This window comes from Microcaecilia unicolor, chromosome 6, assembly GCF_901765095.1.
Source record: "Microcaecilia unicolor chromosome 6, aMicUni1.1, whole genome shotgun sequence".
In the NCBI taxonomy this organism is placed as follows: domain Eukaryota; kingdom Metazoa; phylum Chordata; class Amphibia; order Gymnophiona; family Siphonopidae; genus Microcaecilia; species Microcaecilia unicolor.
In genome coordinates, this window is record NC_044036.1 from 166,556,351 (window position 1) to 166,575,670 (window position 19,320).

At 42.8% G+C, this 19,320-nt stretch overlaps 1 protein-coding gene across 5 annotated transcripts in view; it reads left to right on the forward strand.

Annotated features, from left to right (window-relative positions):
- Positions 1 to 19,320, forward strand: part of IQSEC1 (IQ motif and Sec7 domain 1) — a 998,050-nt gene that overhangs the window by 956,355 nt on the left and 22,375 nt on the right. For all 5 annotated transcript variants that reach the window (XM_030208312.1, XM_030208313.1, XM_030208316.1 and 2 more), the window contains 3 exons: positions 6,162 to 6,287; positions 11,123 to 11,222; positions 19,059 to 19,220. In XM_030208312.1, coding sequence (XP_030064172.1) covers positions 6,162 to 6,287; positions 11,123 to 11,222; positions 19,059 to 19,220 — 388 coding nt within the window. The remainder of the gene's footprint in view (positions 1 to 6,161; positions 6,288 to 11,122; positions 11,223 to 19,058; positions 19,221 to 19,320) is intronic.

The window sequence follows — 19,320 nt, forward strand, 5'->3', positions numbered from 1 at the left end:
CTCCATTTTATCCAGCCTGGTCTCAGTTATGCCCAGAATTTATATAGGTGGTATTCACTGATGACATCATAGGAATTTTTTTAGTGGCTGACCTGGCATTTATTAGGACCAGATTTCCTAGTAGTGGAGGAGTAGCCTAATGGTTAGTGCAGTGAGCTGTAAACCTGGGGAAGTGTAGCTCCTTGTGACCCTGGGCAAGTCACTTAACTCGCCATTGCCCCAGCTACAGAACTTAGATTGTGAGCCCACTAGGGACAGAAAAAGTGTCTGCATTTAGTACATGTAAACCACTTCAGTTCTACCCATAGAAAGGCAATATGTCAAATCCATGACTCCTTTTGGATTGTTAGTGGTAGGGGATTCTAAATGGTAAGGGGTTAGATAGATTCCTAAAGGACAAGTCCATAGACCGCTATTAAATGGACTTGGAAAAATTCCGCATTTTTAGGTATAACTTGTCTGGAATGTTTTTACGTTTGGGGAGCGTGCCAGGTGCCCTTGACCTGGATTGGCCACTGTCGGTGACAGGATGCTGGGCTGGATGGACCTTTGGTCTTTCCCAGTATGGCACTACTTATGTACTTATGTACTTATGTAATAGGCAGTTGTGTGCAAATAATTATGTTTTTTGCCTCTTGGGTTTGTATCTTCTTACAGAAACAGGGGAAGCTATAATTTCTTCTTTCCCAGAAAATACTTGAATGCATGCGGATCTTTGTTTTACTAGGCCAAAGTGTTTCTTGATGTTAAGATAGATGAAGGATCTTTCACTGTGTACTTGTGTCAGAGGACAATCCATTTGTCCTCAGCAGTTTCCAGGGCTGATATGGCATGACTTCTTATTGTTAGTAGTAGGTATGCTGTATTTAAAAAAGCCAGTTCATCTTTGGCAGCAATTAACAGTGGAATGGTAAGGAAATAGTACTTGCTGAGAGTTACAATCTCACTTCTATGCCTGTTTCCTGGAGAGGATGAGTGTGGTCAGTCAGCCCTGCAGAAACTGCTTATTCATCAACAGCAGAGAAATATCTGTATTATTTTGTGCTTCAGTCCTTAGGTAACAAAGGTAAAAAACAAACAAATAAATAAAACAGCCTTGAAAGTCCTGCATCTAAAAAGGCATGTCTGTTCACTAGAATCCCTTGTAATCTCTGCACAAAATCTGTTTCAAACTGTTACAAAAATAGACCTTTTTATTTTTTTTATTTATGCAATTTTTAATTTACAGTATCAAGTAACACACTTGTACAGAAATAGAGCAAAATCCCAATCAAAAAATGAGGTAACCATGTTCTGTTCTAGAAAAAGTATAGTGTAGCTTAAACAGCCAGCTAAACCATCCCCAAGTAGAAGCTAGCTTTACCAGTAGACTCTCAATTCTTAAGCAAATCTTCTTTATGATAGCGCTCATAATAAACAAAGAAAATCCAACTTACATTCAGTTGCTTGGTAGAGAATTGTTGCCTTCTGCAAATGGAGTCTGCATCTAGCCACCTCAGAGGCAAGAAGATGGCCTGAACCACAGCCCAGCTGAGAAGAAAAACTGTTACACTCAAAGAGGAATAAGGGGGAGAAACTCAGGGGAAATGAATGGGGAATGATTTGGGGAGATGGTGAAAAATCTTGATGGAATTGCAGTAGATTAAGGAGAGATCAGCCCCTAGAATAGCTGCTCATCTCAAAGGTATGCTAGCAAAAACTGGTACTCTGAACAGCCCAGGGGCAGAGAGGGAAGGCTGGCCCTAGCTTAGACCTGAGAGCCAATAGGAAAAGCTCACAAGGAGTCAATCACAGGACAATACAAACTGTAGGGGGGAGGGACCCCAGTACACAGTGCTATCTATTACACAGTGCATTGAATGCATATAATACAACAAAATATCAGGGCAGAAGGACTGCTTTTAACCAGCACATAAAAAAGTGTGACAAAAATCCAACCTGAAAGGCTGTAGGGAGCTGATGAGTCCCTGCTTCAGCTGTCCGGGGGTCAGGCAGAGATGAGGGAGAGCCGCAGGAGTTCTTGTGCTGCTGCTGCCCTGTCCTGCCCCTGGCAAGGATGCAGGGGTGGCAGAGGAGAGAAGAGAACCCCGGAGTCCATGGGAGCTAACTCCAGACTCCCGGCATCAGTAGAAACCCCCCCCCCCCCCCCCCCCCAGGCAAAAGAGTACAGGCTCCTGGCTTGTTTTTAAAGAAAAAAAAAAAAGCTACGCTGGTTCTCATACACGCTGCTTGTCTGTATGTATGAGAGCTATCTGTAGCAAACACAGTGCAGCCACGCTTAGCGATGGGCTGCTCTGCGCATGCTCAGCTGGCCAACTGGCTTCCCCCCCTATTGCATGCAAATGAGCTGGGTTGCAAAAACAATGAGCAGCTCATTTGCATGCGATTTCTCTTTGAGAATCCATCAGCATTTCCAAATCGGTAATTTTTACCGATTTGAAAATATGAATGGATTCTTAATGGGGATGTTAGTGCATCTGGGCCCCAGTTTCTTAGAAAATTTCTGTGTCCATTCCAGAAGTTTGTTTGTAATAGAAACATAACAAAAGTGAAATGAAGTTCATCTGTTATCTTCATAGGCAGTAGCCAAACATAACTGCAGATCCAAATTGAGAGTCAATTCATTTTTCATCTATCAATTTCCTCTTCTGTCTGGAGTCTTATTCTTCTTTTCCTCTCCAACTCCTTGACTCCTTATTCAGGATTCCTCTCTTCTGATAAAATTCTTGAGATCATTTATAACGCGAAAGCTTCTTACTTTCCTCCTTGTCTTCTGTTAAGAGTTCCTCAAACCTCTGGCAATTGCCTTAAACCTCCAGCTTAGGCAAATCCTAAGCGCTTTGATGTACTTCCACACTGCTTTTGTCCCCAAAATAGTTCATCTCCTAACAGCCCACTTGCCCATGACCACTAAGCAAGCCGTTGTCTACAAACTTTACCCCACTTTCTTTCCCAGGTCATCAATAGAAATCAAACAAAATAAAACATGGAAAAGAAAATAAGATGATACCTTTTTTATTGGACATAACTTAATACATTTCTTGATTAGCTTTCGAAGGTTGCCCTTCTTCGTCAGATCCCAGGTCAGAAAGGAGACCAAATGCTCATGATTTTCTTTACCTCAAAGCAAGTAACAAGCAGTGAGGCAATCAAACAGTTATCAAAGTCCCAATAAGGAAGAGTAATAACTGCAGTTGCTATTGTTTTGTGTGTGTGTGGAGGGGGGGGGGGGGGGGGTCCTTCTTTTTACTCTTCATTTATCTCAAAGCCATTTTCTGGTACTTCAAGGTGCACCTGCACAGGGTCTGAGGTTTCATCCATTGAGCACCTAATCTTCTTCAGGGGTATAGAAAATAGGCGGAGGAAAACCAATCCCTATGATTGTAGTACAACAAACCAAGGAGTAGGCTGAAGCGTAGGCACTTCCAAAAACCACTAAGGCAACGTATCTGTCCAACTGAATGGTGTTTATTGAAGGTACATCAAAAAGACTTGACACAGCAGCTGTGTGTGCCTGCCTCAGGAGTCTATAAATTGTGCATAAATAAATATGAATTACATCTAAAAGCACAAATAACACATAAATCCATAAAAAAGATAATAAATGAAGTCTTAAAAATATATACACTTGAACATAAAAAAGCATAATAGATGAACCTCTAAAATTTAAAGTAGGCCATATTGTGTTTGCCAAAAACACCGATGAATGAATCATAAGAAATAGAGTATGAAGACAGCATATAGCATGAGAATTGTTACAGTACATAAACACATTTCTGTAACGATTGGTGTAAATTACAAATAAAAATGGTAACTGTACATATAAACACTAATCAAAGCGCATAATAAGTGAAATATAATAGATATATATCTATATTAATAATTCTCACCTCCAATTCTGAAGCTCACAGTGTGGCAGGGAAACACTCAAGCCCTGTACTGTTGTAGCCTGTCAGCCACCACTCACTCTCACTCATACACCCGCCGCCAGCCATGCCCATCCCAGACATAATTTGCTACCTGAACGTTCTCTTGAGGCCCCCAAGCTCCAGCCACTTCCGTGAAGGGTTCGTAACTTCATGGTGGTGAAGCCTCTCCACTCACCATGTCTGTCTGTCACGCCCTCGCATTGAACGTCATGACGTCGCGGGCGGAGCAATTTCAATGAACGATGAACGAAACGAACGCCATAGAAAGGGGGGAGTTGCAATTTCCACCAATGAGGAACGACACGAACGCAACGGAAAGGGGGGAGTAGGGAAACACTCCTCCCCCTGCCTCACAATCACCTCAGTGCGCCGATGAAACAAAAATGGCGCCCAACACGACCGTTCCCAACTGCCACAAAACGCGACCTCAGACACCAGAGGAGGAGCACCTTCACAGTCAAAAGGTCTGCTGGCTGCCTGCGGTGCCGTCGTGCTTCTACAAAACAGCTGATCCTTTTTCGCCAGGTATGTTCGGTGGGTGGCCGGACGAGGAGGGGAGAGCGGCGCTATTGACGACCTGCGTGGGGTGGGAAAGGGGGTGCAGTGGGTGTGCACACTGCAAACATTCCTGTGCAATCCCCTTGCTAACTCCCGTTTCATTTCAGCCTGAAACGGGCATCTTTTACTGTTTGAAACATAAAAGGAACAAAATGAATAAAATACAAATGGATGCAATGGACCATAGTGTGTTTAGAAAGGAGTCAAATGTCATAAACACTGTTATAATTGACCAGCTGTTCTGCTGTACAACATGAACATTGTAATTTTTTAAACAGTGATGAAAATCATACGTTCTGTTAACCCTACTGTTAAGGCTCCAGCTGTAACCCCATGGGTGCCTTTGCCTGACAGCTAAATACCCAGATTAGAGATGAGGTTTGCAATAACCATCATTCTACCCATCTCTGAGTATTAAAAGTTCTGTACTAGGAACAGTTAAAGCTATTATCTTTTCTGTTAGGATAAGTGTGCTCCAATTAAGAGGCACAGTTCTGCAATAGCTCTCACAGTATATGCCTATCACAAATTTCAAATCCGTTTGCTTTTCAAATAAACCATAGGGTTCATGTTCAAAATCAGAAATGACCAGATGATTCAACTTGGATTTTTTTTTCAACCCCCTCCCACCAAAATAACTGGCTGACCATTCCTGATTATTTTACCCCTCTGCCTACCTAGCCTTCCCCCCCCCCCCCCCCCCCACCCCCCAAGCATTCAGTGTGATAAGACCAAGACTGGTTCCAGCTGTGCGGGAAAAAATAGAGCTGTTTGGTAACCCTAACACAAAAATCTTAAAAGCACTTCTCAGCAAGTATATTATTCATTTCAGAACTATATAAATTAATTTTGTTGTTTTTATGTATTCTGTATTACATTATATCTTTATATGTGAAAAATTATTAAACTGAGTTTAGAATTAAATCAGTAGCAGAATTTTATGTGTCTGACAAGATCTAGAGCAAGAGTTTCCATGCCTATCTCGATGAAACCCCCAGACAGTTGGGTTTTCCTCAGTGAATATGTATGAGATAGATTTGCCTGTAATGGAAGCAGTGCAGGTTTGGAAACCACTAACCTAAAAAAAATGAATTGGTCCTCAATTCAGAATAACTTTTATTTCTCAGCAACATGTAATAGTGAAAACAGAAGATTGTTTTTAATAATTTTTTTCTCTCCTGAAAAAATGAAGTTATTGAATGATTCAAACCAGCTTTTGTTTGTGTTATGCATGCCACTTTTTCCTCTGTGTCATAAGCATATTAATTAAAATATGAACTCATTCAGCCACTGAAAATGCCAATATTTTTCCTGCAACTCATAAAACTTCATTATTCCGTGCATCCTACAGCAAAACTACTTTACATCATCATTCTTAGACTACAAGTGTGGCATAGTTCAATAACGCTTGGTTTTATGAATGGTAACTGCAAGACATGAATATGAGAGAGAACTCTTAAGGAAATAGGTCTCTGCTATCATAGATTGATTTTTTATTAAATTCTTTGACATGTCATTTCGAACTCTGTGCTTCAGATCTGCATGAAGACTTGTAAAGAGCTAGTCAAGTGGTCCTAAACTCTTAGCAATGTTTGGAGTTTCAGAAGACAGAGTTTACATTCAGCAAAACTTTGGTTGTTGACTGAAATGTGCATGGTATTTTTCAACCTACAGGTGCTATCCTTACCCCATCGCAGACTTGTCTGCTACTGTCGTCTCTTTGAAGTTCCAGACCCCAATAAACCTCAGAAGCTTGGTCTACATCAACGAGAAATCTTCTTATTTAATGATCTTCTCGTGGTACGTACTAGATAAGCAGAAATAATCTGTGGGGACTATTCACAGTTACCCGGCCCCAGGTAGAGAGCGGTCAATGAAGGAAGGTAAAAAGATGACAGAAAGTAGAAATTTAACGCTCTGGAATGGATGGGTCATAACCTCCCTCTTACAGACCTGAATTCATAGTCCTAGATAACACTGATACCCTCATGATCAAAAGCTCCGCGCTGCTCTAAACTAGTGCTGGAACAGCGCGGGGTGCTATTACACCTATGATCAGAGATAATGCATGCAGATTTAAGCAGCGCAATTATCTCTGATCATGGCGTAGAAGTGCGGGCAAATTGTGCCGAGCATGCGCTCAGCAAAATCCTCCTGCACTTGTTTGACAGGTCTGGGCTGTCAAAATCCCAAACCTGTCAAACACAGGGGCTGGAGGTCCTTATATGGTGTGTAGCCCCTCCCAGCGCATCCCAGGATGCACTGGGCGGGGCTGTGTGCCGCCATTTTGCGGCGTCAAAGGAAGAGGAGGGAGGCAGGCTGCGTCCCTCCTCCAACTAAGGTAGGGGGGCCGGGAGGGGGTTCGGGGGTTCTTTTTACCAGGGATTCGGCGGCAGACAACTCGGGGAGTTGGGGTGGGCTGGAGGACCGCCCACCCCTGTCACTCCCTGGTAAGGAGGGAAGGAGGGGGTTGACCCTCGGCCACTGGACCACCAGGGAGTCTTTTTCTGGGGGTTTGGGGGCGGGGCTGGAGACCCACCGGATCTCCAGCCCTCCCTGAACCTGGGGGAGGGGGGTGGGATCATCAGGGGGACCTCCAGTCCCCTGTCGTGGGGGGGCGTGCTTTGCATCGTTGGGGGGAATGGGGGCCTGCCAGCATGCAAATGCATGCTGGTCAGGGCTCACCATTCCTCCCCAATGATCTGCAAAGCCTAACACCAGCTCGGAGCTGGCGTAGGTTTTGTCGCAGCCAGCAACCCAATCTTTGGCGTGCTGGTCGCTGATCTTTGGGGATGAATGCGTTAAGCCTTGTTTAGCATGCATTTGCATGCTACTTGCAGTAAGAGCCTTCGAGCGCGTTGTTTCACGCGCTTGAGGGCTCTGATCATGGGGCGATAGCAAACGGGGGCACTAGTATGGTGCTAACAGCCTCTAGCGCCGGCGTTTGCTTTAGATCTTCTGCCCCTGAAAAAATAGAACACAAGACTCAAATATTATTAGAAAAACAGAAAGACTAGTTTATTAGAAATATTGGCAGCAGTAAGCTTATTATCTTGTAGCAGTAAAACAGTGTCAGTCAGAGATAATGCACTTATGCAGAACTACCCAAACTGATAGTAAAGTACTGAGTTTTAAGTACCTGTCAAGGTGGAGTAAAGATAACATACACTTTCACCTAATCCTGAATTATTAGGACTCCTAACACCCTAGGCAGTATAAAACAAAACAGAGAAGTGCAATCTGACTAATGGAAAAGGCTCCCCCACAGTCACAAACTGAAGTCAGTTAGGGATCTGATGAAGGAAGCAAGCAGCAAAGCTGGGATAGCAGATGCTCTCTTTCTCTGGATGGCTGGTCAGCAGCAAGTGGTCCCAGTCGGTCAGCAGGTAAGGTCTCCCCAGCCGGGCAAGAGCGTGCATGCAGGTGCTACCACAGATTGAGCCTTCTTCATGTGGCTGGCTCAGGCCAGCTGATAGCAGCTCTCACGTGAATTAATCCGCAAACGAACCTTTTCCAGAGACAGGAAGGCGGTAGAACTAGAGGACATGAATTGAGGATGAAGGGGGGCAGACTCAGGACTAATGTCAGGAAGTATTTTTTCACGGAGAGGGTGGTGGATATGTGGAATGCCCTCCCATGGGAGGTGGTGGAGATGAAAACGGTAATGGAATTCAAACATGCGTGGGATAAACACAAAGGAATCCTGTTTAGAAGGAATGGTTCAGTGGAATCTTAGCGGAGTTTGGGTGGCAACGCCGGTAATTGGAAACAAAGCGGGAGCTGGCCAGACTTCTACAGTCTATGCCCTGATCGTGACTGAATAGATAGGGATGGGCTGGAGTGTAAATTTTAAGGGGCTTCGATGTTAGCTTCAGAACTTATTACAAGAACAGTACTGGGCAGACTTCTACGGTCTGTGCCCTGAGAAAGGCAAGGACAAATCAAACACGGGTATACATATAAAGTATCACATACCATGTAAAATGAGTTTATCTTGTTGGGCAGACTGGATGGGCAGTACAGGTCTTTATCTGCCGTCATTTACTGTGTTACTATGTAACTGCCCAAGATAACAGCCAGCTAGCTATTATGCATATGGAAGAGCCTTTCCTTTGGTTTGGTGCCATTCTGACTAGAATAACAAAGTCTGATGTTTCCAGTGTTGTGTCTTTGAAGGACCAAATAACTGATTTCTTCGATCCATGAAGTCCCCCAGTTCTGTAAACAGGGTGTTATTAAAAGTTACTTTAGGGTGGGGGGTCAACCCCCTCCCGCCAAAATAACTGGCTGATCCACTCCTTGTTTTACCCCTCTGCCTATCTAGTCTTGCCCCCTCAAGCATGCAGTGCAATAAGACCAAGACTGGTGTCAACAATGTGCCTGAGGGCTGCAAACAAACCTCTGCAGAGGAACTGACACTGGCCTAAGTCTGTTACAAGAAAGTCAGGTTCATAATGCTACATAGTGCCATATACAATGTCTGTTTTGTCCCTACAAACATAACCAAAGACATTTAGAGAGAGACCCAGATTTATACAGTAACAGAATGCTGGGCCTACTGTAATATATTGTATGTGATGCCTTTTTTCCTCAGTTTTAATGCCATTACTCCAAGGATAGTAGGAAAGTTCCTGCCTTTGGATCTACTTTTGCATGTGTTAATATTAGCTATTGGCATTGTTACACCAGACCATAGAGTCTGGATGTATGGGCAGAGCCGGTGGTGGGAGGCGGGGATAGTGCTGAGCAGACTTATACGGTCTGTGCCAGAGCCGGTGGTGGGAGGCGGGGATAGTGGTTGGGAGGTGGGGATAGTGCTGAGCAGACTTATACGGTCTGTGCCAGAGCCGGTGGTGGGAGGCGGGGATAGTGCTGGGCAGACTTATACGGTCTGTGCCCTGAAGAGGACAGGTACAAATCAAGGTAGGGTATATACAAAAAGTAGCACATATGAGTTTATCTTGTTGGGCAGACTGGATGGACCATGCAGGTCTTTTTCTGCCGTCATCTACTATGTTACTATGTAGTGACAGCAGGGACATACCCTCAGCAGTTAGCACACAGGGTTTAGCACTTGCCATGCATTAATTTGCTGTTAAACCGCAGTAAGTGTAAAAATTTACCTCACATTAATTTAATGCCAGATAATTAGAAGACAACAATTCTTAACTTTTACTGAAGTCTCATGGACAGCACTTGTAACTAGAATAAAAAAACAATATCATCATAAGTATATAGTCAATATTCAACACCAAGATTGTGCAAGCGCGAACATAAGGGATAAAGATGCAGTGGTGACCCTTACCAACTGTTGTTCATTGATAACAACTGGTAGCATGTCCAGGCTTGTCCATGACTACTTGCACATTTTGCCTAGACAGCTATACAGAAGAGGGCAAGAGGTCTCCTGTTCTCCATCTGCACTTCTTCCCTTGGCTCTCTGATATCATCCCATGGCTTTCAATACCAACTTTATGCTGATGACTCCCAAATCTACCTCTCTACCCCTGAAATCTCAACCAGCATCCAGACCAATGTTTCGGCCTGCCTATCTGATATTGCTGCCTGGATGTCTCAACGTCATCTGAAACTTAACATGGCCAAAACCAAGCTTCTCATCTTTCCCCCTAAACCTACCTCTCCTCTTCCCCGTTTCTCCATTTCTATGAATGGCACTCTTATTCTCCCTGTCTCATCTGCTCGTAACCTTGGGGTCATCTTTGACTCCTCTCTCTTCCTCTCTGCTCACATTCAGCAGATTGCCAAAACCTGTCGTTTCTTTCTCTATAACATCAGCAAAACCCGTCCCTTCATCTCTGAGCACTCTACCAGAACCTTTATCCATACTCTTATTACCTCTCGTCTTGATTATTGTAACCTGCTTCTCACCGGCCTCCCTCTTAGCCATCTCTCTCCTCTTCAATCAGTCCAAAACTCTGCCGCGCGACTCATTTTCCGCCAAAGTCGCTATGCTCACATTAGCCCTCTCCTTAAGTCACTTCACTGGCTCCCTATCCGTTTCTGCATTCAATTCAAGCTTCTCTTATTGACCTATAAGTGCATTCTCTCTGTCGCTCCCCAGTACCTCTCCACTCTTGTCTCTCCCTATGCCCCCCCTCCCCTTGGGTACTCCGTTCTGTTGATAAATCTTTCTTATCTGTCCCCTTCTCCTCTACTGCTAATTCCAGACTCCGTTCCTTTTATCTTGCTGCACCTCATGCCTGGAATAGACTTCCCGAGCCTGTGCGTCTAGCCCCCTCTTTGGCCGTATTCAAGTCCAAACTAAAAGCCCACCTCTTTACCACTGCTTTTGACTCCTAACCACTGGTCACTTGCCCTGTCCTTTATCCTCACCTCTTTGTTCCCTTATCCTTAATTGTTCTGTCTGTCTGTCTTATCTAGATTGTAAGCTCTTTGAGCAGGGACTGTCTTTTGTGTATGGTGTACAGCGCTGCGTATGCCTTGTAGCACTATAGAAATTATAAGTAATAGTAGGTCACGGCATGCCACCAATTTTCTTTGCTTTAGTAATTCCCCAAAAAGTAGTGAAATAAGATGAAATCTAAAAATGACACTTTACCCATGCCAAGATCTATGATTTATGGGATTCTCTAAAATAATTTTGTCCTTTCTAGGTGACTAAGATCTTCCAGAAGAAGAAGAACTCTGTAACGTACAGTTTCCGACAGTCCTTCTCTCTCTACGGGATGCAGGTGCTTCTCTTTGAGAATCAGTGTAAGTCTGTTTATTAAGTTTCTCCCCGGTATTCAAAAGCATTTAACCAGCCAGGATTGGTACCTGGCTGGTTAAGTGCCTCGTAACCCGCTATCCACGATATTCAGTGGGGGATATCCCACAGAATATCACTGGATAGCGGCTGGCAGATAGCTGGGTATATCGGCCAACGTAACCGGCTATCTGCTGATTTTCAGCCCCACTTTAGCGGCTATATTTGGCCGCATGAATATGTGGGATATCTTTGTCTGGTTAGAAGATAACCAGCTAAGTCTGAACATCAACATAGCTGGTTATCTTCTAACTGCCCAAAAATAAACCAGATATTCAATGCCAGTCATGCGAAACGGCCCATTAAATATCCTGGTTTAGCAGTGACTGCGTGAGTTAGCCAGGCTAACTCCCACAGTCTGAATATCGACCCCTTTGTTACTTGTCTCAGTGATGTGAGATTTTATAGCTTTTCTTTGGCCATTTGTCCAAGCAGAGCACTTTTAAGCACTGAAACGTTTTAGAGCCAGACAGAAAATGCTGTCGGTATGTAGCAGCAGAAATTTGCAACTTGGGTGATAAATAATTGGGGATATGAGACCCATCACCCCCCTTTCTCTCCCTCTACACATAATTATAACATACAAGAAGAACTCAGTGTGCCCAATATTCAGCCAGTGGGAGGCAGCCCGCATAAGTGCAGCAATTGGCACTGACCCCGGATATTCAATAAGATACTTTTTTTTAGTTCCAATATTTTTTATTTGATTTTATCAATGAAACAAAACACAAATGGCTAAAATGTTAGCCAGTATACAAATATGAACAATAAACTTGAGTATCAAACAATATACACATCTGATACAAGATATGGTTATGGATTAGTAACGATGGGTAGGTAGTCATATTGTGAAAACAGACAGTTAAGAGTACATACATATCTACACAAGAGTACTACATATTTGATCTTGAAGGGGAGTCCATATTTTTCTGTATTTAGTCAATAAATTATACTTCTCAGTCGCTGCATATTCATATTTGGCAAGTATGCATACTGAGTTCCACCATGTTAAGTAGGTTGCCTTGGATAACTCTTTCCAGCAGAAGAAAAGTATTCTTAAGGCTGTATGGAGAAGTATACCCAAAAGTTGTGATTGATATTTATTCAGTGGGCAATGTATAGCTAATGATCCTAATATGGCTATTTCATATGAAAAGGACTCCGGGATCTTCAATGTAGATGATATGGTGTTCCATATTGATCTCCAGTATTCCTGTATGAAAGTACAGGAGTACATAATATGTTTAAGAGTTCCTTTATCTTCATTTCATGACCAGCATTTTTCCGTGTTGTTTTTGGGAACTGATGCTTTTAGTTTGGCAAGTTTACTTGGAATCCTGGGAACATGATTTAAATCTTCAACTTGACGAACAACTATGGAATAAATTTTGGTTTAGAGCTACACATACTACTAGATCTGCATCTACATCGCAATCCATGATTTACCTGGCACATTCAATAAGATAATAATAAGGCACACTCACAACAAACAATCCCATTTCCGTTGACCGGCATTGAATATCCAGGTTTTTTGGCTGCTAAATTGTTAACCGACTATGGTGATATTCAGCTCTATCCAGTTAACTTTTTTAGCGGTCTTAGATAGACCTGTTATTTAAGTGGCCTATTAGCCAACATAGCCGATTAGGTGCTGAATTTCAGCGGTTAGGCACTTAAACCCTATTTAACCAGCCAGGAGCTGTTCCTGGTCAGTTAAATAACTTTGAATATTGGGAAGGATATATGTAAATATTGCGACCAGAGAAATTTGCTTTGTTTATTGGTGATAAAAATAGAACCCAAGCTAGAAAAACAACTAACATTATTTGTTTTAGAAACAACAACCGGACTACCTGCCATTTCACTGCAAGGAGTTGTGGAGGGGCATAATCGAATGGCGCCGGCCATCTATATGGGTGGCCATCTATATGGCTGGCGCCGCAAAGAGCAGTCCCGAACCGTATTATCGAAATGAAAGATAGCCAGCCATCTTTTGTTTCGATAATACGGTTGGGGCTGGCCAAATGTCAGATATGGCCGGGTTTGAGATGGCTGGCATCGGTTTTCGCCGATAATGGAAACCAATGCCAGCCATCTCAAACCTGGCCAAATCCAAGGCATTTGGTCATGGGAGGGGCCAGCATTTGTAGTGCACTGGTCCCTCTGACATGCCAGGACACCAACCGGGCACCCTAGGGGGCACTGCAGTGGACTTCAAAAATTGCTCCCAGGTGCATACCTCCCTTACCTTGTGTGCTGAGCCCCCCAAAACCCACTCCCCACAACTGTACACCACTACCATAGCCCTTAGGGATGAAGGGGAGCACCTACATGTGGGTACAGGGGGTTTTGGGGGGGGGAGGTTTGGAGGGCTCCCATTTACCACCACAAGTGTAACAGGTGGGGGGGGGATGGGCCTGGGCACACCTGCCTGAAGTGCACTGCACCCACTAAAAACTGCTCCAGGGACATGCATACTGCTGTCATGGAGCTGGGTATGACATTTGAGGCTGGCATAGAGGCTGGCAAAAAATGTTTTTATTTTTTTTTTGGGTGGGAGGGGGTTGGTGACCACTGGGGGGAGTAAGGGGAGGTCATCCCCAATTCCCTCCGGTGGTCATCTGGTCAGTTGGGGCACCTTTTTGAGGCTTGGTTGTGAACAAAAAGGGACCAAGTAAAGTCGGCCAAATGCTCGTCAGGGCCGGTTTTCTTTTTCCCATTATCGGGCGAAGCCGGCAACCACACCCCCGTCCCGCCTTCTGTACCCTGCCGACACGCCCCCTTGAAGTTTGGCTAGCTCTGCGAAGGACTGCAGTTGAGGGTGCCCAAAATCGGCTTTCGATTATGCCGATTTCGCCAGACTTGAGAGATGGCCGGCCATCTCCCAATTTGTGTCGAAAGATGGCCGCCCTTTTCTTTCGAAAATAAGCAGGATAGTCAAAGAATGTAAACCACAGTTTCTTACCTGCCAGAAGGACCTCCTTCTGCACAGGCTCTGCCTATGCACTATTCTGTAATACTATGTGCCTATATTGTCTCGCATGCAACTCAAAAGGGGGCATAGTAGGGATCATTTATTCATTTTATATACTGTTTGTTATTGCTATTGGGTCAAGGGCATTCCCAAAATTTAGGTTCAGTATAATAGTCATTTATGTGCCCAACTGCTATTAGTTGCATGCCAGCATTACAGTAGATTTCAGCAAGCAAGAGTTTTTGGGCGCGAGGATCCGCAGTAAGCACTATTTTAGAAAGATTGCTTAATTTTGGGCCTCATTTACTAAATGGTCCTAAGCAAATATGAAATGGTTCATTAATATACATTCAGTTACTGCACCTTAAAAAATTTAGGGGCCCTTTTGCTAAAACTTAGTATGAGTTAATGGATATTAGCACGCTAAGGGACCCCTTTACAAAGTGTTGGTAAGCCCAATGCGGGCTTACCCCATGCTAATCTGGAGCTACTGATAGCCCAATGCGGGTGCCGGCAGTAGTTCCAGCCCCAGTGCGCTCCATTTCCCGCGCTAGGGAAAATCGGGCCATATTTTTTAACACAGCGGTAATTGGGCTGTACTGCATGGTTACCACTGGCCACTTGGTAAGAACAATCCACCGCATGGCCATGGCTATTCTCAGCCTTTTTTACCCACTGCGGTATAAAGGGCCGCAGCGCATGGCAAAAACGGCCTCCACCACTAGCACAGGGCCCTTTTTGCTGTAGCTTGGTTAAAGGACCCCTTGATGCTGTATATCCTATTTTAGACCTTTGGGCTGTGTGGCACAGTACATTCTAATGTTCATTAGCATAGACTACGCTTTAGTAAAAGGTTCTTTTAATGCGCTAAATAAATGCATATTAATCAACTTCATGCACTTTGGGTCAGACTCTATATATGGCATTGAAAAAACTGGCGCCAAAAAAATCCGCACTTAACACTGTTCTAGGTAATCAATAGAAACAAAATAAAACCTGGAAAAGAAAATAAGATGATACCTTTTTTATTGGACATAACTTAATACATTTCTTGATTAGCTTCAAAGGTTGCCCTTCTTCGTCAGATTGGAAATAAGCAAATGTTGGTAGATGACAGTATATATGAGTGAAACATCAAAGCATTTCAGTGACAGTCTAACAGGATGGGGGTGGATAGGTGAGAGACAGGAAGAGTCGGGTAGAGACAGGAGGGTGACTAACAGTACAATTTTATGGTTTATAATGGGCTAGAAACCCCAGATCTTTAAGTCCTGTCTGATGGGTGTCAAAATATTTAATCATTCTGACTTCAAAGGTCTTACGTTCCTGTATTGTTTTAAAGTTCCCTTTCAGAATTCTTACCATGAAATCACTGGTACAGTGTTCTGGTTTTATAAAGTGCTGCCCCACAGATGTGACATCTTTATTGGTACTAGCATTTTTCATGTTTTATTTCTATTGATTACCTTTAAAAGTGGACTAATACGGCTACCACACCTCTCTACTCAACACTATTCTATAAACCTTGCCCATCCTTTCCTTAATGTTTTTCGGCTCATGCATTAATCCAGTGGTCTCTAATGTTTCTCATACCTCACAGTAACGCTATTTGCTTTTGTCTCACCTAGAATGTAAACCGCACTGAACCCTAGAAAGGGAATATTAGCGATATAAAATAATTGATTTGAATGCATTTGAATTGAATAGAAAGGACACAGTTTATAGAATATGCGTAGGCCCATCACTGCGAATAAACTTTAGGCAGAACCGTTTATGTTAACTAAATCTTGGTGTAAATGCCTTCACCTAACTTAAGGTTTACTAACTTAGGTTTACTAAGCCGCGCTGTAGGCGCACAAACTTTTTATCGCGCGCTAATGCTAGAGACACCTATAGAAATATAATGGGTGTCTCTATCAGCATGCACCTATAGAAATATAATGGGTGTCTCAGCATGCACTAAAAAGTTAGCGCACCTACAGCGCGGCTTAGTAAACAGGGCCCTTAGGTGCGGATTGGGCATATTCTATAACAGTGCGTGTAATTTTTAGGAATGTCTACTACTCACCCATGCCCCTCCCATGGCCACGCCCCCTTTGAGATCCGTGTGTTAGAATTTACATGCACCACTTTACAGAATATGCTTAGAAAGTTGCACACGTAAATTCTAATTAGGGCCAATAATTGCTTTTTATTAGCAGTTATCAGCACCAGTTGGCTTATTAATCAATTAAGTTGTATGCTCAATTTGGCTGCATTTCTAAATTTGCCTATACAGCTTTAGTCGCCATATATGGAACCCAGGCCTTTCATTAATTAGTCAATTTAGCATGCACTAAAGTTTCCCTGAAACTAATGGGGAAAAAAACCTCAAAAATCGGGAAAAAAATAATGAAAAATCAATGATTTTTTTTCTTGCCTTTATGAAATCTGGCCCTCTTGGCCCAACAACTGCTAAAAAAAAAATGGCTTCTCTTGCTAAACAATGTAACCTATCCATAAAGAATAAATAGCTACTAAGATCTGGGAAGATTTCCCCAACTCCCCAGCTGGGAACTGGGTTAGGCAAAAATCTGAAGAAATAAGGAATTTGGGCAAACAACTTAAAGACCAGTTGTACATTCTCAATTCACGTTCAAGCTGTTAGAGTTTTTATCTAAATTGTACACTGGTGTTTTCTCTTAAGCTCGTTGGTGCAGTCAGTGCTCAAGGGCAAAAGCTATCAGGTACTTCACATATTTCAATATCTGTTATTGAGTTTCACAGTTCAGTACTCTTTGTATCGGAATTCCAATTTGCCGCTACTCATAGTTTCAGTAGATATCTCTTGTATAACACTAAATCCATGCACAGTTATTAAAGGAGAACTGCTGTCACTTCAGGTTATAATCATGTACATCATAGAAGCCAAGAGCAGCCCAGCTACACAAACCATATGATATTTATTTTCAAATTTCAAGAACTGATGTGGTATAAATACATACAATTCAGTTAACACGAAAGACCACTAACGTCACTATTATATTATGACTAGAATTTGATAAATCTTCTGCAGAGGGCATGGGTTCAAAATGTTGAACTCTCAGGACTTTTAACTGCGACAATCTGTGTTATTGAAAGGGGAAGGGAACATAAGTAATTAGATAGGCCTTATGGTTTTTATCTGTCGTATTCTCTGTTTCTATTTTGCATAGGATACATTTATAACGCATTTTGCACATAGAGAACTAGATTAAGTAAATGGCGCTGAAAATACAGTGCTGAAAAAAATTCACACCGAGCGCTATTCTATAAATGGTGCTCCAAATTGCGCCTTATAAAATAGCGCTTAGAGCTGATTTCCATGACAAACTTTGGGTGCAAGGATTTCACCATGATCCGCCCCAAACTGCCCATGGCCTTCCCATCTCCATGCCCCCCTTTTTCGGGACTCACGTAAAATAGATGCAGATCTTGCACATGCATCTTAATTGATTCCAATTAGCACCAATAATAGCTTGTTAAAAGGTTATTGGTGCTAATTGGCTAATTATTGAATGAAGATGCACATCAAAGGTCGGAAATTATGGAATGCGTTGCCCATTGAACTTCGTTCAATACAAAATATGAACCGGTTTAAAAAAGCATTGAAAACTCATTTTATTTCTTCAGGCTTCTGATTCCTCTGATGAATAAATTATTTTAATGCCATGTAAATTTTAATCTGCTGTATGTTTGAATTGTAGAGTTTTTTGTATAGTTTGTTGTGTAAAGAAATCATTTTTATTGCTTGATTTTTTTTAATATATATTTTATATGTGATTTGTTCCCCGCTTAGACTTTTAAAGATACAGCGGTTTATAAATAGTTTTTTTTATTAATATCTATATATATAAAACTCACCCTCAACGTTCTATTGTCTGACGTCACTGAAGCCAAGGTTCGTAAGTTCGAAGCTCTGAAGCCACGAAAAACACAGTCTTGGGGCCCCGCCCTCTCATCAAATGTTATGACGTTGAGGGCGGAGCAATTCACTCACATTGACGGCGCCCAGGGTGGCGCAATGGCGTCACTGACGACGAAGGTGCGTTATGTGGGGGGGCCAGAGTCTCACACATCGACCGCGACCACGCCGGCAATGCCGTCACTAACAACGAAGGTGCGTTGGGTGGGGGGGCCAGAGGAAAGCTTTGCTAGCGCCCATTTCATTGGCTCCAGAAACGGGCCTTTTTTTTACTAGTTATCCTATAATTTGTGCATGCGCCCAAATGTATGCTTGAATCTCAAGGCTTCCTTTATTAAATTAAGGCGTTAATGCGCGATTAGCATGCAGTAACAGGCTGCCACACAAACATATTAAAGATGTGTGCACTAGTTTGCCTGTTACCGTGCATTAAACCGTGTGTTATTGAAGTGGGTATGGAAACATTAGCCAGCTACTGCTTATACTTAGCACACACTAACTGGCTAATGAAGAGGTAACATGGGAGAACATAGTACTTCCTAAATAGGAGATGGTAAGTGGTCCCGTAATTACAATGATGAACAACCTGCAATAAAAAAAAATACAGACTATGCCCCCAAAAGGTTCTGCATTAAGGTTACAACACATTAAGCCCAGATTTTAGTGTGCTTTAGTAAAAGGGCCCTTAAGTTTGGAGTGTGCTCCATCTGAAAATGCACGTTTCACCCATGTGTATGAGATGACTCCCTTTCAAATAAGTCTTATTTACCTATGAAGAAGTTTGCCACTTGTGAAGCTGTTCCTTTGTCTGTTGAATCTTGCTAAGAAGTGCTACTACTTGAGAGGTTTTTTGTGCTCTTCCCTTAGATTATCCTAATGGCATTCGTCTCACATCAGCCGTACCAGGAGCAGATATCAAAGTGCTGATAAATTTCAATGCACCCAATCCCCAGGATCGGAAGAAGTTTACAGATGATTTGAGGGAATCTATTGCTGAGGTTCAAGAAATGGAAAAATACAGAATAGAGTGTAAGTACAAAGGTACATATAATATAGACGTTTTAAATCAGTACTTCTAAAAGGGCTTTGTACTAGTCAAGTCAGAGTAGGATTCGTTTCATTTCCAACA